This window comes from Elgaria multicarinata, chromosome 6 (genome assembly GCF_023053635.1).
Source record: "Elgaria multicarinata webbii isolate HBS135686 ecotype San Diego chromosome 6, rElgMul1.1.pri, whole genome shotgun sequence".
Classification (NCBI taxonomy): Eukaryota; Metazoa; Chordata; class Lepidosauria; order Squamata; family Anguidae; genus Elgaria; species Elgaria multicarinata.
The window spans coordinates 62,334,116-62,357,931 of record NC_086176.1 but is presented as its reverse complement, the minus strand read 5'-3'; the positions used below and the strand labels follow the sequence as shown (position 1 = coordinate 62,357,931).

Genomic DNA, 23,816 nt, shown 5'->3' with positions numbered 1-23,816 from the left:
CACCTTATGGAGGTGCCTGGTATTTGGGAGGTGCCAACTATAGCTTGTTTAAGGTGACAATGAAAGGCCCATCTCTTTACCCTGAGTGAGTGCATTGCCCAGTTTGTTAATTGTGGTGTAATTTATTATGGTATTGTATTAATGTTTTATATAAATAGTTTTAGTAATTATGTATTTTAATTGTATATCACAATGTATTTTAAGATATTTTAACCTTCTTGTAAGCCACTTAGGCCTTAGCTAGACCTAACGTTTATCCCGGGATCGCCCCGGGGTCGTCCCTGCCTGCTCCCAGGATATGCCTGCTCCCGGGATATCCGATCCCGGAATAAACCTTAGGTCTAGCTAAGGCCTTAGATATACTTTTCAATATGGTTAGCAGTACATACATCTATTAAATAATAATTAGAATAATATTTCAAGAACTGCTCTGTTCAAATTGCTACTCAAATATGAACATTGCTACAGAAGTATATGTGTATATAATGCTCATCAATGACTGAGAGTCTTCATGAAGAAAATTAATAGTTGGATGATACATATTTACTCAGAAGTAAGGCCGACCGAGTTCAACAGGGCTTCTTTCCAAATAAATATGCTCATGATTGTACTGTCACATTTCAATCCTATGCAGTCCATTTCAGTCCAAAGTCTTATTGGATGTTCAGCATAGTCCTAGTAAGCCCCATTGAGTTCAGTAAGACTTACTACCTTGCAAGTGTATATAAGACTGTATTCTTAACAGGATTTATGATGAGCAAATAAATATAGAATAAGGCTACTACATTTCAATGTTGTTTCTTCTTCTGGGCTAATAGAAACCCATGAGATGTCTATGATTTTAAAAATCAATGCATTGGTTTATTGTGCTCCTGCCAAATGAGGCAAAGTGAGTGGCTACAAAAGAGAGAGCGAGAGAGTATGTCTACACCTTAAGGGTGTAGAGGGAGGGCTGAGGGAGGATTGTGGACTTTCCTGCTTCTGGGATCCTCCCCCAGCGTATTGACAGCCACGCAACGTCCTGAAAGAAAGAGGGACATTGCGGCTGCCATTTTTTTTCAAACAAGGAAGACGAGCGCAGTTGTGTTCCTCTGCAACAGTGAATAAAAAAATCAAAAACAAAACCCACCCAACCCTGCTCCCCACCCCCGATGGGCACAGACTGCCCCTGTGCAGCTCTGTGTCCATTTTAATAGCCCTGCTACTCACAGGGAGGATGGGACGACCTGGGAGCAGCAACCACATAGCCTATGCTCCTTGGGATGGTGCTGAGACAATGGAAAAATTGGGTTTTCCGCAGTTCCCGATAACCCGGGGAAAGTCCCTGGTTGTCCTAGGATCCAAGGATGACCCTGGGATATAGGAATGGTTTAGACATGCCCAGAGAAGGCCTTTTCACTGGGGGTATCCCATTTGTGGAACACTCTCCCCAGAGATGTTCGCATGGTACTTATGTCTTTCTGGCACCAGGTGAAGACATTTTTATTCTTCCTGGAATTTTAAGTACCGCTTTTAGTGCTTTCAATACTCTGTGCTGCTGATTTAAATCTGGTTTTATGATGTTGTAATGGCTTTATTTTTTGCTGCTGGTTTTATATATTTTTATTCTGTGCTTTTTTCTTTTAGAAAACTATTTGTATGTTTTAAATGTATTGTACACCACCCAGGGAACTTTGGTTTAAAAGTACAGTAAATAAATAAGTAAATAATTTTGGGGAAGTGAATGCTAGCAAAATGAATACAAAGTTGTTTAAAGATAAGTGATTAACATGTTGGAATAAGTAGCTTTCACATAGCGAATTTGCTAACTCTATGAGACATTAAGAACCAAATTTTACAGTTTTTTTACCTTGTTCAATCCCCAGTAGAATTGTGGAATACAAGAGTGTTTTTCAGTTATCTTTACTACTGATCAATAAAAGCCACTATCTCCACAGTACCTCTGCGAATTACACAAGACTAGAATTTGGCTCTAAATGTTTAATATTTATCATTCCTCAGAAATTAAAGTGTGCATTTTAGAAGTTTTCTCTTTCTACTAGGTCAGGTGCAGGTTTCTGGGCTATTTTATCCAAGCGGAACTGTTTGATAGAATTTTAAAGACAGTACTTATAGTTCTCTGCATAGTTCAGGCACAACTTGTTATGGAATGTAAGGATTAAGAAGAAAAAGTTGAATCCTCACAAATGAATCTACCTAATAGATTTGGGACACAGCTATCCTTCCTTGCTAATTTCCTTGAATTTCTTTAAAGCTGATGTTCAAAGATAGGAACGTACTTCCCCATATTTTTCTATTGTTGTGCTAACTGCACTCTTGTTATTGTTTTCCTAGCTCATACGAATTGTCCTAATTTTTTGTTTCCAAACCTATTGCCATTAATCCAGTTTCCAAGAAGTTGCCAGCACGTTGTCCATTTGTACCCCTCTGAGGGAGAGGCCATGACTTAGTGGTAGAACACAAGTTTTGTATGCAGCAGGTCCCAAGGCTCAAACCCCGACTCGGGCTGGTGCCAGACTATTTTGCGCCCTAGGCAAGGCAAGCTACTTGCACCCCCCCCAAAAAAAAATGCCTACTTCGATTTTAAGGACAGATGTTCTATAGAAAAAATAAAAGAACAAAACTTGAAACTGCTACATTTATTTTAAATTGCAAGAATAAGTAATAATCAATTTTTGATTATCTTTCACAAATACAGAAGAAAATATTTTGGCACACAAATCATTTTGAACTAAAGGGCATACCTCCGCCATTGGCAACACAACATTAAAACCTTTTACTTCACACACCTTTAAGCATATATACTATTTAAGGTTACTTGCCGTAACCAAACCATCATGTTAACATACACCCCTCTGAGGTCTGCGTCCCAGGCGGCTGCCTAGTTGGCCTAATGGTAGCGCTGGCCCTAACCCCGACATCTCCAGGTAGGGCTAGAAAAATTCCTGCGTAAAAACCTGGACAGTCACTGCCAGACAGTGGCATGGGTATACACATAATGAGAAGCTGCTGTGGGTGAATTTCCTCACTGGGCTTCTCATTGGATATCTGAATATTCAGAGCACGGCAAGGGTACACCATAGTTTCTTGTTCTGTGCAAAACCTAGTGAGGGTGCGTTGCCACCAGCAACCCTAATATGCCCATGGTCAACTACCCCATCAACCCACCCTTGCCCATTTTACATGTAACGAGAACCGTTGTGCCTGGAAATAGTAAAAATGGTGTCTACTGCTGCAACTAGAAGCCCCATGTGGAAATTCACCCATAGTGGCTTGTTGTTATGTATGAACCAGGTCAATGTTTCCCTTTTGTCATTCTCAGTGAGCATTTCAGATTCTCCTCATAATTACTCAAATGGCATCCTATTTACTGCTCTTTTGTTATAAAGCCCATGTAAAATGACTGGAAATGGTTATTTGTCCCCTAATAACCCAGTAAAACAGCTTTTCTAACTGATTTATATTAATTGCTTGTTGTTGTTGTTGTTGTAATTTTACTTCACGTATGACCTACTCTGGTTTACTATTAAAAGTCCTTTTGGCTTCCACTGAGGCTGTCCTTCCCTTTGATCTCTTCCAGCCGCCTGAAATGTCCCGAGAAGTTCCATCTAAAGTGCTTTTTTATAGGAATCCTTTATGTAATATGAAACCCACGGAAAGCTACTGGCCTGCGTCAAGATTGCATCTCTTTCCTTTCTTTTGCCCAGCTCCTTAATTTCATTTTAAACGATTTTCTAATTTTCACTGCAATCGCGTTCTCTCTCTCTCTCTCTCTCTCCCTTGCAGGCTTTATTTTCTAAGCGATAATAACAACCACTTAATGGCCGGGTAGTAGCAGTTGTGTCATCATTTGGCATTCGCTCTCTCACTTTCTCCTCTTTGGCTAAAGCGCTAGAAGAGCCATAAAGGTGTCATTCGAGAAGTACTTTCTCTGGCTATTTTTTTTTTTAATTAAAGCCATCTGGCTATCTCTATCGAGAGAAAATGCTGTCCACGAGAACTACAGCGTCAAATTTGGGTGAGCGAAGCCCCAGTTCCCCGGGACCAATCCACGCCGCCAGTCTCGCCGCCTCGCTCTCTGACCCCGAAAGAACGGGAGGAAGCTCCCGATCTGTTCCGTGTAAGGAAGGCACCGAACCGTAGCTGATCTCCTGCGATCGGCATCCAATGGCATGTTCTGATCTCGGCGGGGACTGCGTGCTGCAAGCGAGCCGGGCGCCAACGAGGGAGGGCGGCGAGTCTCGCTGGGGAGGCACGATCGCCGTCGACTTTCCCCGCCTCCCCGGGCTCTGCCGCGCTCGCACCTCTCCCCCGTCGCAGTCACCACAGAAAAAGAAACCCTGCTCCCGCGGGCGGCCTTTCCAGGCGCTGGGCAAAAAGGGGGAGTTCAAGAGAGGCAAACAATTCTTTTCGTTTTCCCAGGCGGGAGGCGGCGGCAGCAGCGCGGGGGGAGTTGACAGAGGCGCTCCGCTCTCTTCCTCGTTCCCTCCCTTCTCGCCGCCGCCCCCGCCCCCGTTTCCCCCATCCCAACGACACAGCCTGTAAGCGCTGCTCCGCCGTCCCAAGGATTAGAGCGGATTGGGGGTTTTAAGCGACCCACGCGGCGAGGGCTTCGAGGCACGCGTGCCGCTGCCCGTCCGCCCGCCCGCCGCGCGCGCGCTCCGCGGGGGGTTTGCCCGCCTCCTCGGCGAGCCTCGGGGCGAGCGGAGCGCAGCGTCCTGCATGTCTGTGTCTGTGTGTAGCTGTGAGGGAGGGAAGGCAGGCAGGCGCAGGCGCAGCGCCCGCCCGTCTGCTCGCCTGCCCGCAGCCCGGGCTTTCTCGCTCAGTGCAGTTGCCGGGGAGTTGATGGCAGAGCCAGAGCGCGCCGACAGCACCGCGCCGCGGGGACCCGAGCCCAAGATGTGCAGCCGGGACGGAGGCAGCGGCCGCAGCAGCAGCAGCTCCGGAGGCCCGAAGAGGGACGGGCACGGGCGTCGTCGCCGCCCTTCGCCGGCCGCTCAGCGCTCCTGACCTGCCTGCTGCCGTCCGTTTCCCCCCCACCCGGCGCTCCCCCCAAAGAATGTCCGCCAAGTCCAAGGGGACCACCTCCTCCTCCTCCGCCACCTCCTCGTCCGTGTCCTCTCCAGCCGAAGGGGCGCCGGCAGCGGCAGCAGGAGCCTCCAAAGCCAAGGTGAAGGAGCAGATCAAGACCATCGTGGACGACTTGGAATTAGTCCTGGGGGACCTGAAGGACGTGGCCAAGGAACTGAAGGAGGTGAGAGAAAGATCGAGGGGGGAGAAAGAGAGGGGGGGAGAGAGGGAGGACCCCCCCCGGTAACCTGGGGCGGGGCGTGTATCTTCGGGGTGGGGGGGGCAGAAGAGGCGCAGGATGTGGGGGAGAGCCCACGCCGCCGCTTTCCCTGGGCAGGACTGGCCCAACTCTTGGGGAACTGTAGAGCGGCGCCGCCACATCAGTCAGAATCAGAGTGGACCGGACTGCGCCAGACTTGTTACACTTTCCAGTCTTGCCCGGGCCCGAGAAATCAACTAGTGTCTCCCTCCTTCCCTCCCTCCTTCCCACTTTGGGAGTCCGGCTGGAAAAGCCCGGGCAGCCGCTGTCTTTGAGTGGGTGGCCGGCCTCGCTCGCTTTCCAAAACGCCGCTTGATCCGAACCCTCCGGGGAGGATGTGAATGAGACGCGGCGGCGGCGGCGTAGCCTTGCGTTTGCTTTGGAATGACTAAGAGAAGCGAAGACTGCCGCCTCCCTTCCCCCGCGCCCCACACAACCATCCCCTAGAGAGGGGTGGGGAGAGGGGGGCTTGCCTGCTTTGCCCAGCGCTCCCCATTTCCACCCACTCTTGAGTTTGGTTTGTAATGGGGGAGGGAAGAGGAGGAGCTGTGAGTCTCCATCTCTTCGTGTGAAGGGGCTGTGTGGGCATTTCTCTCCCCTCCCCTCCCAGGATCTGGGGATCCAGATTTAGCGTTTAGTCATTGCATTCGCTAACTAAGGAGACGCTTCCTTCTCTGACAGCAAGCAGCGGCGTCTTTTAACGCCTTAGTCCCCACCCCCCCTTTCTTTCGAGGGTGGTTATTTCTGTTCTTTCGGCTGCGGATGTTATTTTTAGGAGGTTGAGGGGGGAGGTCGCAGCTTTGAGCCTGTCAAACTCATTAAAGTTCCTAGGTTGAGCAAAAGGGGATTTGCCATGCAGAGAAGGGCAGTGGGTCGGGCAAAAGGCAGGCAGCCTAGGGCTTCTAGGGGGATTCGGCTTTCCTGGAGGGGACTGCTTTCTTCTCAAGTTCCTCTGTCTAAACCCGGATGGTGTCTTCTCTGCAGAACACCACAACCACGACCCCGAGCCCTTAAAACCGCCCAAACGAATATGCATGCAAGGATCTGGGCACAAGACATCGTTTCTGCTTAAAATCAGGACTTCATCAGCACCACAATTTAAATAAATGTGTACCTGCACTAAGTGGGTGCCTAAATGATTGTGCTGCTGCAGTTTCCGCAAACTTCATTACATAGAATAGTGGGGTGGGTGGAGCTTTCTCTTTCTAAATGGACTTTTACTAGACTTGGACCTTTTGTTTTGCTTTGATGGCTACAGGTTGTGACAGAGTGTGGAATGTTTTTAGTGCAATGGAAGCAGAAGAAATCTCTGCTCATATAGTTGTATTTTGTATTGACAGCTGTCAAGTTCAGCAGGTTGCTTTCTTCTTCTTTGTCTTCTTCACACCAATTTGTGCATGCAGAACTGGGTATCTGGGGGAGTCCATGAGAAATGGTAGAGAGAATTAATGAGCCATCAGCTCCCACTCACATTGTTTGACATTATAACTTTAATGCAAAAAGCAAAGATACATTTGTTGGCCCTAAAAAAAATGTAAAAATCCAAAATCCATATTAAGGCAATACTTTTACTAGGCAAAAGGTATTATTCTAATAAGAATGTTGTAACTTTAATGTTTAACATTATGGAGTTGGTATCTGAATTGGATATGTCTAAATGACAAGAATGAATTCCTATATAAATCAATGGCTGATATAACCTATTTGGAAGTAAATCCCATTCAACTCACAGTGCAATGGGTACATGTGCACTCAGAAGTAAGTCCAGCTGAGTTCAATGAGGCTTACTCCCAAGTAAGTGGGTAAAGGATTGTAGCCTCAGCAGGACTTCGTAAAGGAGTTGGATTGGGGAATGGAACAGTTGGAAGTGCATCTTACATTTTAGAAAAAATTGCTAGAACCCACCTGAATCTTCCTTTTCAGGCTTGAACCACAGAATAATATACATAATATCTATTTGTCACATCTGTCTTAGAAACCAATATAGTATGTCCTTAGCCAGTGGGAAGTGTCAACTTCTATAACTAAATTTGCAAACAGAATGCAATTACTGTAGAGATGTTCTGAAATAGCAAAACATTGCAATTCAAATAATGCAACATGTATGCCCTTTTCAGAGCTTCCAAGATCTTTATTAGTGTGTGTGTTTGTGTTGCGTGTGCTGCACAACTGCTGGACAGATGGTTGGATTATGCACTGAAATTCAAGTCCATAGCACATGTGCATCCTCTGTAATCCTTTACATTACATTATACAGTTCTCTCCCCTCCCTCATTTCCTAATTTCATAGAGGTTTAACAAGGGTTTTTTAAGAGGCTTTAGAAGCAATTTTTCATTTCCTGGAGAAAGTTCTATAAAAGGTTCAGAAATAAGTATCTTGTATCTCAACCTTTCTTTCACCAGGGCACGTTACTATTTTTTCCTCTTGCAAATATGTCAGTAGCTGGTTTGTTATCTTAAACACAAACATTCTTCTGTCTTCCAATGTTTGTGGGTGTTTGTTTGAGATTTTCATGTGAACACTATTTAGAGTAATAACATATTTTCTTTTTAAATGTAAAATGGGCCACCAGTTCTACGGTAGTGTATACTGTTTAGTGTCCACAAAAAATACTTGTTTTCTATCCCATGAATGTTGTATCCTATTCATGCTGTATATAGTTTCTGATGGGCTCCCTCTAGAAACCAAGCAGGATTTCTATAAGTAGAAGTCACGTATTTGTCATTTACCGTGACTTGGTTTTAGGTAAGCAGACTTGCTTACTGTCATTGGCTGCATCACTGAGGAAAACAGTAACAGCCAATGTGGCCTTTGCTGATTGCTGCCAGGAGTGTATAGGCAAGTTACTTGCTCGTAGCTCTGAGAATTTTCATGGAAGAAGTGAAACCATGGTGTAATAGCCTGTCAGGAAAAGCTACAGCTTGTAATTACAACTTTATGCACCTAAAATAGTCAGTTTTAAAGTACTGGTTACTGTGAGAAGATACAAAGCACTGTTCATTAGTGCAAAGCTCATGTCTTGTCTTCAAATTGGTGAATAAGTGTTCATTAAAATCTTGAAAAGCCTGACTCATTAAATGACCCTTGCTAAACATGATTCTTCACTGCCTTGACAGATTTCTGGATTTATAAGTTATATTTTATTTATTTTCCACTTCTTGTCCATGGAATGCAAGTGGTGCACATAAGGTGCTCAAATGGTCTCCCATCCAGGCACCTGACCCAAACTGCTTAGCTTTAATAAGCATGCTGTATAATGTGCCTTCAGACTATGCCCTCAAAGTTTGCTTTGAAAGTAACAAAGAAACACTGCTAGTAGTCTTTCTGGCTGTGTCTACACCATGCATATATCACGGGGTCGTCCATAGGTTGTCCCTATGCATCATTTGGATCCTGGGGTCAAGCAGGGACAACCAGAGACTTTCCCTGGGATAACTGGGACCATGGATTTCCTGGTTTTTCCACGGTCTTGGGACACCCCCAAGGACTGCAGCCAGTGTGGTGTGCGATCACAGGTTGTCCCTTCTTCCCTGCGAGTAGCAGGGCTCTGGAAACGGGCACGGAGGTGTGCAGAGGCAGTCCATGCCCATACTAGATGTGAAGGCTTAGAACAAACCAGAAGAGTTTGGAGAAAAGCACATACACCCACATTCCCAGAACGTTGTTTGTTTTCCCCAAAAACTTCAAAAATATTGAACAATGTTAGATTGTGAAATATTTTCTTTTAGAATTTATGGACAGAATGTTTAAGACAGGATGATCACATATTGCTACCTGCCCTTTGCTCCCACAAATTGATTTCTGCATGAGACTAGATATGTAAAAAAAGTCTGGAAACGTTAAAGTGTTTGAATTGTTTTGATAGTAATTCTCTCATTTAGATTTCAAGCAGAGTTATTTCTTTCATTTGTTGCTTATTAACATTATTGATCTAATGTATCTTTAACTGATAGTCATTTAGGGATGCTTTAAGCCATGCACAATTTACCAATGTGTGACTAGACTTACCATATCATAATATGTGAAGAAAATGTGCATTCTTGACCAGTGAAGTTAATTTTTGGAAAATTTCCCAGTGCTTTATTTTTCCACAGATTTTTTCCCCCCTGTACCTATGACCCTCCCCAGTCAAATGCGGAGGTTGACAGATCCAGAGGAGCAGATTGTGTGCTTGTGCATATATGCACACAGGGGAACAAGAGCAAGGATAATCCCATTGCATGAGTAGAAGTCGGCTCAATTTTTTTTTATGGTTCTATATATTTCAAAGGGTGCGTATTTCAACCGGTCTAGTCTAAATAGGATTGAGTCTGGATCCAACCCATCAGGTTAGTCTATGATGAAGCCTGGTTCCATCCATTGCAGCTTCAGATATCTGTCATTTCATTGCCTTCTCCCATCATAATGAGAAATTGATATAGAATCATAGAATCATAGAATAGTAGAGTTGGAAGGGGCATACAAGGCCATCGAGTCCAGCCCCCTGCTCAATGCAGGAATCCACCCTACAGCATACTTGACAGATGGTTGTCCAGCTGCCTCTTGAATGCCTCTAGTGTGGGAGAGCCCACAACCTCCTTAGGTAACTGGTTCCATTGTGGTACTGCTCTAACAGTCAGGAAGTTTTTCCTGATGTCCAGCCAGAATCTGGCTTCCTGTAACTTGAGCCCATTATTCCGTGTCCTGCACTCTGGGATGATCAAGAAGAGATCCTGGCCCTCCTCTGTGTGACAACCTTTTAAGTATTTGAAGAGTGCTATCATGTCTCCCCTCAATCTTCTCTTCTCCAGGCTAAACATGCCCAGTTGTGGATGTTGCATATTGACTGTAAGCTTTGAAGCAGCAACTGTGACACTTCTATGTTTTGTGCAATACCCAGAATGCTGTTGATGCTAATAAATGTGCAGTAGCAATGTGAGAGGAGTATGATTAATTTCAGTAAAATCTGGATATACAGGTCTTCCTTAAATTAAAATTCTTTCCTTGTTTTAAAAGGTGGACAGCATACAGCAGCCAAAGGTAATACCAAAGTTTCTGTTAACTATTGGATGAGGCTCTTTGATGTCAAATGTTCTATCTTCTGAGAGGAAGAAGCTGTTAGGAATAGAATGCTGACAACAGTCCATCTTCAGTGTAGGGAGTAAATGTTCTCTTTGAGCGCCATCAGATGAGCGTTTTATTGCACGCTCATTACTGGGCACTCACCGATTTTCACGGGTCCCGCTCATGACGTTGTCTGCCTTCCATGCGACTCCCACCCTTCTAGCCTTCTTTGCACCACCAAACACACACACACCCACACCCCAGTAAGTGCAACTTATTTTTAAACATGGAAGTTGCCACTATCTCCTATGTGCAGGAGAAGCAGAACAATCAAAACGGCCCATTGAATGGGCCATGTGCACGTTGTTTACTTCCTCTTTCAAAAGAGGAAGTAATGAGGGACAAATGCACGGGCAGAGAAGTGACGGTAAGCAAATGTGATTTCCCCCATGTGATGACTTTCTTTGTTGCAAAATACCTCTTGCACCTGTAATTGGAAATGAATAGTATCAGGAGATAGAGAAGCTGAAGGGCAGGGTGCCCAGCAGCTGAGTGGCTGAAGGAAGGACTAGAAAATGGAAGGGTTTAAAAAGATAGGAAGAGAAGAGAAAAGGAGAAACCAATGAGATGGAGTCTTGACCCAGATAGCCTCGAGTCAATGAGGTTCCAATGATGATTTGATCTGCTTTGTTCACAGATAGCCAAGTCCAACATGAGGCAATTGTAAGCTGGGTTGCTCTAAGCAGGTATTATCTGTTGGGCATGAGATACCAGTGTTGTGAGCACTGGCACTAGGCTTAATTCTGTTCCTCCCTGCAATGTTAGCTGCTCTGCCTTTTAACAAGAAGAACAGAACTGCCATGAGAGGAATCAGAACTAGCCTAGGCCTTTCTTCCAGAATATTCCCTCTCTCCTTCCCTCAGGGATGTAGCTTTTACATGAGCCAGAATGATGGTGTCAGGCTTCTGTTATTTAAAAATAAATATATATTAAGAATATACAGTTTTTGATTTGTGAATTTTATGGAAGCCAAAGCCTAACTCATGTTCACTGTGCAGTACATCCCACTGATTTAAATGGACTTAATTTTAGGATTCTTAATTCTTAATTTTAGGATCTTTTGGATTCTAGCGTAGTGACAATTAGATTAAAGGCGAAGTGTTAAACAAAATCTAAATCAACAGGAGAATGCATTGCTCCTCCCTCCTCCTCCGCTTTACACATTAGGTTATGTTTATAACTCAGGCATGTAGCTCTTTTTGTTTTGGGGTTGAGGTGTGTTACAACTGTACAGATGTTCATACTTTCCTTCAAAATTAGTTCTTTTGCTACACTTTTTCTACTAAAGAATGTATTAGTTATTCTTGTAAAGTAGAAACATATGTATCGCTCCACTGAACAATTCTGAAAATAATTAATTGGTACCCATCCATGAATATGCATAGGAAGCCTGGTTTCCTTGTTGGGATTCTTAAGTTGCTTTGCCAATGGCAAAGAAGTAATCTGACATCCTTTAAATCCAGTAATTTTATTATGCTAGTAATTTTCATTGTAAAGGATCAGGAAGGATCTGAGCAAAATCATAGTCAGCACAAAATAATCATACCTGATTTGTGAAGCTTTCAGAAATATTATTGGCATATGAATTTAATGACTTGTATGATGTGAGTCTAGTTCTAACCAAAATAATAAACCTGTGTCTGGACTTTGTTTAGATTGAAAGTGGGGGTTTACATTGTTGAATATCCCCCCAAATAATAATAAAGTAAAACACCTGCACATAGAAAATTAAAAAGTAGGGGAAATAGATCTGTAGTCCTTGGAACCCAACTATGACACAGGTAATGCCAGGAAACATCCCACAAGAACAATAAAGTGATTAAGTGGGAATCAGGATCCTAGTAAATAATTAAGAAGCCACACAGTGATTTTAGCTTGGTAACATTTTATTACGTGCATTGTGTTCAAGACTGGTCTCTTGGCCAGGGAAACTACAGAATATTCAGTTCTTGTGGCACAGAAAGAAGCCCAACATTTCCAGAAATTAAGGTATAAATTAAATACAGTTGTACACAAAGGAATCTTAATGTAGTGATATATAAGAAGAAGGTGTTGCTTACAGCCATATCTTGATTGCAACTAAGGTTGCAATACTATACCCACTTACTTAGGAGGAAGTCCAGTTGAACTTAGTGGGTCTTACATTCTGAGTAGGTACATAGTGGCACTGTAAATGAACAGGATAATCTGAGTCTAGATATGGTGGAGCAGTTTAAGAAAGCTTTAAATTTCAAAGAGGTAGATGACTATGCTTAGTGAGGTATGTACTTGATGGTTTCTTCCCAGAAAGATTATGTGTAGGGAGGTCAGATGCAAAAGATAGGGCTCCTGCACCTTTAATATTTTTGTAGAAATGGGAATTTCAGCAAGAGTAACTGTTAGAGGTGCAGGAACCCTGTCTTCTTTTACATCTGCCCACCCAGTCATGTATCATATTCAGGCCAGAGACTGCTTGTGGGAATAGAGGTCAGTTGAAGAGGATGAGTAATAGCTGCACTGTCTAGGAATCACCTGTTGATACACTTTAAAATAAGAGTCTGAGGTTAAAAAATGGCACCTGAAAGACTTGAATCATTGTCTCTAATAAAGCAGAGATTACCATGTCCCACACATAGGCCAACAACCACTAGCCTAGCCTTTTCCCAAATACATTCCATTATGTGAGCTTGTCACCTGCAAACTATAGTGATACAACTGAAACACAGGCTTACTACCTTAGTTCCACATGAAATCAGATGCAAGTCATAATTTTGTGTGTGTGGTGTATCTACTCCAAGTGAGTATAAAAGAAGCTTTGGATCTCAACCCTTTAGTCCTCATTCCCTACTGAACCTAATCTTAAATATATATGTATGTGTTGAACTTCTCTTATTTACTTTACTTTCCAGCTTCCTCCTATCCATCTATTTCCTCTACATGCTGAATTTTAGATTGTAATCTCCATGGGGTAGGGACCTTTATTTTGTTGTTACTCTGCAAATGCCATGCACATTGATGGTGCTAAGTAACAATATTAAACTTGATCTGTGTTTGTCTTGAAATATGAGCTGAAGAGGTGGCAAAAGTAAAAGAATATTGCATAAAGAGAAGCTCAAATTCTTGTTGGGATCGTACAGTTATAGCTGTAGGTTTTTCTCCCCAGGATTTCTTGTGGGTTTGATTGACCTATAAACTACTCACTTTTAGAGTAATTCAGTCTGTCACTTTTTAACCTCCAATCCACTTAAAAAATACCTTGATGACCAAAACTGGTTTTTCCACATGGTAGGGTACATGAACAAGTATTGGGCTCATGGACTCTCCTCTGTTATGCATAATAATCTATAATAAGATTTAGGGTTCATGTGTAAGTCAGCAAGAAATCTAGAGTGCTCTTTCAGAGAAATTAGATATTGGAAGTTGTGTAAGGTTACTTCAAAGGACTGCTAACTCTAAAATCTCAACCATCAAAGTGTTGTGTTGGCTGAGTTTCCAGTGATGTCAGTGTTTTGTTCTGTTGGACTGTCTGAACTCTGTTTGAGTTATTGAGAGCAGTGGTTTTCAAATGTTACTACAATGGATGCTTCTTAAGTAAATACTTAAAACAGGAAAGACTTTGTGAGTCATAGAGCAGCAGCCCCACATAATTATGCCCAGGACAATGTAGACTGCTCCTGACCTTAGTGATGAAGAAGATTTTTGTTTCAGTTTGTTAAACATTGCCATGTTTCCATCCCCCAATGCAAACATATTTTTTTTGGCAAAGCTTGCTTATTTCCAAGTTTGTAATTGTGTTGGCAAAATGCATTCATTGGACAAATGCACACTTTAAATGTACATTTTAAAAAACAACAACAACAACGTTTTGGAAAACAAAAACACATTTCCATGTATTAGTTAATGGAGAAAAAGTCATTTCAGTGCTCATTTTTTTTTAAAAAAAGCTCACCTAAATGAGCACTATTTCTCTTCGAACGACAATAAAAGCTTTCATTTGCGAATGGAAACAAGGCAGAGTTGACATTGAAGTGGAACTCGGAGAACCTCAATGAGCCCCGGCCGCATTGATTCTCCCATCCTTAGCTGGCCTGTGGCTGGGGTCTCTTGTCTGTCTATATGTGTGATGTATCTATGGCCACATCAATTCCTGTGGTATTGGTAACTGTTTTGTTTTTTGAACAACCACAATTGCAAGTATTAGTGTACCCATAGGCACATTATCCTCATGGTGCTTAACCAAGGGCATGGCTAGACAAGAGGGGTGGAGGGAGAGGATCTCGCAATATGATGATCGCGAGATCCCCCCTGTCTACATGTGCGCGTGATGCCCAGGAAGGAAGAGGACGTTGCGCCTGCCATTTTTTTTAATTGAGAAAGACTGCAGGAGCGCTCCTACGAAAATTTAAGGTTTTTTTACCCACGCACGCACCCCGCTTCTGCTAACTCTACCTCACCCTTGTGCCTGGCTCCTGGCTTCTCGCGGTTACTCATGAGGAGCCGGGACAAACTGCAACGCTGGGCCACATGTCCCATGGTCTTGGGAGGAGCCCGGGACTGTGGGAAAAACTGGAATTAAACTGTAGGGCCATATCCTGTGGCACGGCAGGGATCATCCCTCCCTGCCCCCGGGATCCCCTGTGTGTCATGTGAACGCACAGGGATGATTCCGGGGTGATTCCCAGGATATCGCTCCGTCTAGCGATGCCCCAAGTCTCAAGCCCAGTAATGGCTCTGTGTGCTCTTAAGTAATTTCCTGAAGGCTATTATATGTCCAAGGCTGCACTCATACAAAATTAAATGCCTTACTTCACCTTATCTCAGTTCTGGCATTAGAAAGATTACCAGAAAAGATAGTGGGCCAAGTCCTGTGGGGCCATTCTGTGTACTTCAACATCCCTAAAGAACAGCAACTGTTTCGTGAAAAATGTCATTATCACTGTCAGTATTTAATTCCCTTCTGATGTCACTTTTTCCTATTCTGTCTCCTTATCTATCTTGATAACACTCTATGCACGTGATAGAGTGGGCTATAACCTATGAATGTTTAGGCCAGAACGTTTATGTTAAGGTAAAATCCAACAGAAGTCCTATTAGAATAGACTCATTCAAATGAATGGGACGTAAGTTAGTCATGACTAAAGGATCATTAATTTTAATAGGTCTACTCTAAGTAGGACTTATGTTGGATTTTATCCTTAGTATTTAAGGCACAACAAGACTGTTTGGTTTTGCTGTGATAGATTAACATGCCCCCGTCCCCGCTCTAGAAATTATTTGTGTTCTGTGTTACATATACAAATCCAAGTATATGTGGTAAAGTTGAGGTTAGGCTCATCTTTCACTTATCAGGAGACAGTAGGCTGATATTTTGGCACTCTTCTCATCCAACTGAAATGCAATCCTATCCCTGTGAACTTGGACATCTCCCATTAAGTTCAATGGAGCTTTGTCACAGGTAATAATGTAGAAGATTACAGCCTAAAACATATACTCAGCCTACCTCCATGTTTCTTAGGTTAGGGTGGTTTTGGTGCTTGACAAAATGCACAATTTTCCCATGTACGTTTTGTGACTTGTGCAAATTGAATATAGATTATGTTTCAAATACTTGAGAAATGTAAGCTTGTAGTCAAGACCAAATGAATCAATAAATGGATGAATTAAACAAAATAAAGTTAGAACTGATATCATAGTTCAGACACATCTGGTTTTCATGACACTGTAATTGTCAAGGCTTTCTTCCATCCAGAATTTTCTGATAATGTCATGCATATTTTAGTTTTTCAATTGATTGTACAAGAGAATTTTCTTGAATCGCATCACATGGTAAATACTTTTGTGGATATAAAACCTCATCAGCCAGAACAAATTCTCGAAAGTTATTTGTGAAATATTTGCATAACTTTTAATAAGTGAATGAACGTGCTTCAGCTTTTTATCAAAAGGGAGCAGACATGTAGCTGTTGCCAATAAACACAGAAATCAGTCCAGAATGGAGAATATCTATATTGTATGGTATGCAAGGAAAATAATGGCTAGTGTGCATAATTATTTTGGCTTCATGTAAGTGTTGCCCACACTAGCAATTTGTTCAGTTGACTGCTTGCCATTAAACTTGTGGTTTCTGTGCATCAATGAATTTTCCATTACTGCCTCCAACTTGCAATGTTTTGATTTAGTGAATAATTTTCTATGTCTTAAAGTATTTACTGTTCCACTTCAATAAAGATTTAAGCAGGAAATGCAGATATAAGCAGAAGTCCAGAAACATAAAATATACTCAACTCTCTTTCATCTCTACCTATAAAGCGGAAAGTATGTGTGTGTCACATATGTCCTGAAACGTTTACCCACTTCCACATATGGTACTGCCTTAATGCTGTTCACCCAGACAGGTTTCGTGTACATGGATCAGAAAAAATCTAAAAACATTAATTTTGGGGTTTTAAGTATTTTTTTAAAAGAACTTAATAAAAACCTAGGTTTATACCTACAACTCCCAGCATGCCTTGGGTAAAAAACCCCAATTCCTCATAAAAGGAAACAACCCACATAAATGGGCTGCATCCATTTGTGGTGCCTCCTCCCACTTGCCATGAGTGGTTTTAAAATCATAACTAGATACAACAGCATGTCTTTGAGAGGCCAAACTCTGGACATGCTCAAAGGCATCTCGTCCTGATATCAATGGTGACCATATGGAAAGGAGGACAAGACTCCTGTAACTGCTGTCTCACGTGGATACTCACGTGAGACAGTAGTCGGATTCCCCCCACCCCCAATTCCACCTTGTAAGCCAACTGTGCCTTTTCTTGGAGAAATCAAAGTTGGACTTGACCATCCATAGTCTTGTCACCTCCTGATTAGTTTACTGTAATATGCTTTACATGGGGATGCCCTGGAACATAGATTGAAAACCTCATTTGGTTAGAAATTGGCTGCGAGGGCTCTGAAGAAAGCTTTTCATGGGTACTGTATAACTGATAATCTTCACTGGCTTCGAGTTTACTTGTGGGCCCGACTTTAACCTCTAAAGCCTTAAATGGCCTGGGACCAGAATGCCGTAGGAACTGCATCCCTAGGACCTCTGTTCCACTTTGTTTGGATCCTGTTACTGTCTGGGCTGGGTGCATATCTGGGGAGTGGGTATGAGTCCAGTAGAGTCCAGTTGTGGTGCCTAGTATTTGGAATGGGCTCATTAGAGAGATATGCCTCTACACTGCTGCTTTATAGTGGTATTGAAGTGCACTTATGATATTGGTACACAATCCACATTCCATACCACATTATAGTGGTATAGGCGCACAATCCACATTCCATATACTGCTTTCATAGTGTTATATCCTGCTTTTTATTCCACATTCGTAATGATTTGACACAAGGTATAGATCTGGCCTTAGACAGGCTTTTACAGAACGTTGGTTTTATTGTGAATTTTACTGTTTTTAAAATGGCTGCTTTAATATATTGTTTTAGTTAGGGTTTTAGTTATAGGCTACACTTTATATTTAGTATTATGTTGCTTTTTGTTACATTGTTAGCCACCTTCGGGGGTCTTGGGTATAAAGATGTTAGAGAAATTAATAAATAATACATTCAGAAAGTGTGTGGTCCCACAACATCCACCTTGCAGACTTATTTATGGAAGTGTTTTATGGCTTTTAAGATGTAATGCTGGATGACTTTATTCATTGCGTCCATTCAATTAAGTTGAATTTGCAAGATGCAGAAATGGCATGGTTGTCACATAATGTGTTTTTCAAGTGGATCCAGTGATGATTTGGCAATAAATTCTCTGAGGAGTTTGTTTGCCATTGGCCTGGATGTTTGAAACCCAATAGGAATTTTGCCTGTTTGTAAGAATGTTGCTAATGATTGTGTTTGTGCATCATCCAAGCAAGCTCACTTTTTAGGCTCTTAAGTCACCAGATATAATCAGAGTTTCATGGTGAAGTCTGAATCTTTGTGACCTTAGTCTGATCTCTGTGTTCCCTGAAACACCTCTTATTCTAAAGATTGGCAGTATTAAAATTACCCATCTGTACTGCGTGTTTATTCAGGGTCTTCCTCTTCTTTTGCTAAGAAGATTTTTGACAGATGCCCTTGTGTTATAGCACCTGAGAAGTGAATACTTCCTGGGTTTAGCTGAAAATTTATTTATTTATTTATATACCGCCCCCATAGCCAAGGCTCTCTGGGCGGTTTACAGAAATTCTAAAATTAAGATTAAAACGAGTATACAAAATTTAAAAACCTAAAACACGGAACATACACACATAAAGCATTAAAAAACCTGTTAAAAAAACCCTAAACATGTGGGTGATTAAGATTAAATCACACATTAAATCACACATCATGACATCTGTTATGGGCTATCCTTGACATCTAGGTCCAAGTTTCATTATATGTGGAAGTATGTTAAAAGTGAAGTAATATAAAATTCTTCAAGATGTACAGTAATAATAACATAGAACTAAGATCATGAAAAGTCCCTGACCTTTTCATGCATATTTTATGATGATCGCAAACCCATTTCTTGCTAAAGTGAAGCTGGGTGAAATCATTTTGCCTCTACTGTGCACCAATCTGCAAGGGCTTTTAATTCTAGCATAATGCTCTCTGGAAAGGAAGGACCAGCATACATGTTTGGTGCAGTTCATGAGCATCATGTAACCTGACAGAATGGTGCATGCTGTCACATTTGTGTTAGCTATTTTGTTTTCTAAACATTTGTGTCAGTTGCAGTCAACCCTTTTGTGCAACTGTAGAGTACCTTAAAGTGTAGAGTATATTGCACAACTGTGAGCTAATTAGAGCATATATAAATTCTGGTTTTCAAACAAAGTAATTCTGCTGTAGCAAGACATCCTTCTGAGTCGAAATGTGCTGTGTTCATGCAGTCTGCCAGCTGCCAGCCGTGAAACACCACAAACAGTAGCAAAGCATAGGTATGACTGTATCCATCCCTTGGAGCTTTTGGGAGTTCTGCTTAAATGATAAACTTTGCAGGTGAATCATGTGCACTGCACATGCACTTGCCAGGGAATCTGACTGAAATCAGTAGACACTGAGCAGCACAAATATTGCTTAGGATCAGAAGATTGCTGATAATGTGCTCAACAGAGGAAGCTGTGGCTTAATGTTTTACATGCACAGGCAAGGGCAATAAATTGGCTGGACGCTTGCTGCTGCTACTTGTATTCTCCAGACCAGAAAGGAAAAGGAGTGTTCTTTTCCCATGTCTATGCAAAACTCTGCAAATATTAATCGTTAAAGGCTAAACAGTATGTATGAATAGTATGCACATCTAATTAGAACCAAGGTGGAGAGGTACTGAGCTGGTCTCAAAGTGCCAAAGTGATTTATTTATGCCCAACGCATTTTGGAACAAAACTGTTTCTTCAGGGACAATTCTTCTCATCAGCAAAGGAGAAAACCGTAAGAGTTCACCTTTGCAGGTTGCTTATGTGCAGAATTGCTTCTGAAGAAGGAATTTTGTTCCAAAACAGTTTGTACATTAAAAAAAAAAAAATCACGTTGGCACTTTGAGAACATTTCTCTCTTGCTTTAGTTACCTTTTTGATTTTGACGCTTGCACGTTAGAAATATATAGCTTTCTTTTTAAAAATAAATAAATAAAAAGCACACATTAAGAAATAGAATCATAGAGTGGGAAGGAGAATATTTAGTCCAACCCCCTGCTCAGTGCATGCTCAGTACTGCACAGTACAGGTACAGCATGGCTATCAGATAACCATCCAGCCTCTGCTTAAATATCTCCAGCAAAGGAAAACCCACCACACCCTCGGGCAACCTGTTCCATTGCTGAACTGCTCTCAATGTTAGGAAATTTCTTCTAATGTTAAGCCAAAATCCACTTCCCTCCAATCCATCGGTTCTTGTCCTGCCCTTTGGAACTACAGAGAGCAAGTCTGCTCCATCTTCTGCATGGCAGCCTTTCAGATAAATCTCTTTCAATCTACAGTACTAAAGAAATCTCTTTGGTAGAGAGGGCTAAGCTCTCCTAGGTGAGAACAGTTACCCGCATGCTGTTTTCACCATTGCGGTGCTGAATTTCCCCCCTATATTTTGTATTTCATCCATTTTCATTCAATTTGATAGAAAAGAAATAAATTACTTTTGGTGCAAAAAAAATCAAAGGAGAAAGAAAATTTCAGAGAAACTGGTGGGTGAGCTGTTGGGTTCTTTGAGTTTACCTTAGTTAAGAGGTGACCAAAGTGTGTGGGCGAGTGAGTGTCCTGTCCTTCATTGTACAATCATTTTTTGAGTGGTCTGTGGCTTTCTTGGGTGTCTGGACTTTAGTTAATGTCCAAAAGAGGCATAATGATGTAACATCTCCCATGGATAAGTTATTTCTTTTTTCAGAAAAGGAAGTGCAGGCAGCTAGGGAGGATGGAGTGATGGAGATAGGTGTAATAGAACAGAAAAATACACACAGAACCCTTTGCCACCTTGCAACGATAAGGGTAGCTAAAAAACAAAAAGCACTGGGGCCTGGGCATGTCTACACCAGCCATTAATTCTGGGCTGGTGTCATGTGGGTCCATATGATTTGCAGGGAATCCTGGGGGCAAGCAGGGATGGCCATGGGCTTTCTGCAAGATATTGGGAACTTGTTTTCAGCTGTGTATATTTACTGTTTTATACTAGATGCTTTTATCTGTACGCTGCCTGAGATCTTATTGATATAGGGCAGGATATAAATGTTTTAAATAAATAAAAATAAATCAATAAACTATTATTATTATTATTATTATTATTATTATTATTTATATAGCACCATCAGTGTACATGGTGCTATACAGAGTACACTGTACAGTGTACATGGTGCTGTACTGTGGAAAACCCCATGTTTCCCACGGTGAAGGAATTATCCCGTGGACCATTGGCGGTGTGGCTGCCGATCCAGCTTCTTCCTTTCCTCCCTGTGAGTAGTGGGGCTCTGGAAATGTGCACGGAGCTGTACAGGGAAGGCTCCATGCCCATGGGGATGGGGGAGGGTTTTTTGTTTTGTTATCAACTTACTTTTTGGTGGAGCGCAGTTGCGCTCCATCTGTTGTTACAAAATAAATAAATGGCGTCCATCTTTCCATCTGGGACATCGCATGGCCATCAAGATGCTGGGGGAGGATCACGGAAGCAGGTAAGTCTGCATTCCTCCCCCCTCCCTCCCTCTACACCCTTAGGTGTAGATATGCCCCCTAGTCTACACCAAGCAGGATATTGCACTTTGAAAGCAGTATGAAAGCAGTATATAAATGGCAGGAGCCACACCAAGCAGGATATAGCACTATGAAAGTGGTATATGGTATGGGTCAATGGGCCCCAACAGTTATCAGTGCACTTCAATACCACTATAAAGCAGTAGTGTGGCTCCTGGCTTTTATATACCATTTTCATACCACTTTCATAGTGCAATATCCTGCTTGGAGGAAAAACAGAAGCATCTTTCATGGGGGAAAGACATTTTCAGAAAATCGGAGAACTGATTATATCGCAGCACAGGTTTTTGCAGTTTATCCTATCATTTATGTGCTGATTGGCCTCAGTGCCATGAAAGTAGATCTGGGAAGCATGAAAGAATGACTTTCTGTCTTACCTGGGTAAGAAGAGAGATGCATCCTGAATTAGTTTGGCCAGACTGCCAGCAACTCAGCCCCTCGGAGCCCAGGTCTGTGTAATACAGTAGTGAGGATGCTCATCATTTTGTTTGGACTTACCCCACACCCTTGATTAGGTCTTCAGTACAGGAGACAAGTATGGATAGTTTTGATTCGTCTGGCAGCTTTCCCCCAAATCTGATACAAAATAAGAAGAGACCTGTCAATGAATGGTGAAGTAGACAAGACCCAGTTTAACGGGTTTTGCTATAAGAGCACTATGTTTTTAGGCACCTATCAATATTGCAGCCATAAAATAATTGCACAGCAGTAACATCAGTCAAACCCTCAGGAGCAGCAGATAAATGGAAGCAGACATTTGCTTAAACATACATAGTTTGTTTTACTGGTTTTAGGCTTCATTTTTAATTGATGAATATGTCTTGTTCTACAAATTTAAGAAAATGAATTGCTATTATTCTAAGTCAGTTGTCTTTATGAGATGATATACTAGAGGTAAGAGTTACATAAATGCTAATTTTCTAATCGTAAATCATAATCAACTGGTCATAAATTTTGGGTTGGATCCAGACTAGGTTAGTTCACTTGGTTCCCATTGAATCAATGGTACTTAAGGCATAACTGATTTATGCCATTGATTTCATCAAGATCGAAGTCTAGATCCAACTTCCCCCCCTTTTATTGTGAATATTGGCAAAATATAACAGAAAATACATTGTGAAAATGGAAAAAAAACATACATTAAGTATATAGGATTATCATCCATTTCCATGTATACCATTCATTTAAAAAAAGGGGGAAAGGGAGAGAATTATACAAAGGTTTCAAGAAAAGCAGACCAGATATCTGTGTATTTGTCCACTCGCAGGTTGCCTCTATATAACACCCGTTCAAATGTTGATAATGTTATTAAGTCCTCGATCCATTGCATTATGGGAGGTGTGGATTTGTCCTTCCAATGTGATAGTATAAGATTTTTGACTGTCGTAAGGGCTCTGAAAATTCATCTGCACTGACCAAAATTACTTTTTCTGATGGTTAAATTGTGTTAGAAGGTGTTTTCCTATGCATTTTCTAGGGACCGGTACATTTAAAGGGCCAATGAAACATTGCAAGCCCTCACTAGACAGGATATGACCAAGCATGGAGTTAGGTATTTTCTATAGGCTTAAACTAACCTTTGTGGGTCTTGACCACAGTCTCTTTCTTTCTTTTCCTACCCAGCTTTCAAATGACCCTTTTCCTATCCACTCTTGCCAGTTCAAGAGGAGAAGGCAGGTAGAGACAGACTTGTTGTCATGTGAAATGGTAACACAGGAGATGAGTAGAAGTCCTGAAATAATGATTGGTTATTTTGTCTTGATGACAAGATTTGATGATCTTACACCAAATAATATTTTGGAAGTGGTGCCAGACATGATCTTTTAATCCAAGCTGTAAACTTTCAACATTTAACAGGATACCTTGGGTCTGCTAATGAGATAAAATGTCAGTGTGCCTGCATGTAGGAGAGTAATTGCCAAATTCTGAAAGTTGCACAGCTGCTAATTATTTTTAATAGAACCTGGAGACGAAGCTTTCCTACTCAGCATTTATGACTAATTGTTGCATATTACTCTCGAAAGGTAAATATTGCTGTTCAACTGTCAATAAAATCTCTGGACATTAGAAGGTAAATTTTACTGAGAATATAAACAAATTGTAAGAAATAAGAATGCTGTTATTGCCTCGGGTTAATTCAAACTATTTGTATAGTGACGAT

At 41.8% G+C, this 23,816-nt stretch overlaps 1 protein-coding gene across 2 annotated transcripts in view; it reads left to right on the top strand.

The window, feature by feature from the left end:
* Nucleotides 1-5,047: 5,047 nt before the first annotated feature.
* PRR16 (proline rich 16) overlaps nucleotides 5,048-23,816 on the top strand; it is a 136,474-nt gene continuing 117,705 nt past the window's right edge. For both annotated transcript variants that reach the window (XM_063128602.1, XM_063128601.1), the window contains exon 1: nucleotides 5,048-5,254. In XM_063128602.1, the coding sequence (XP_062984672.1) occupies nucleotides 5,060-5,254 (195 nt within the window). In that variant the 5' untranslated portion in view covers nucleotides 5,048-5,059. The remainder of the gene's footprint in view (nucleotides 5,255-23,816) is intronic.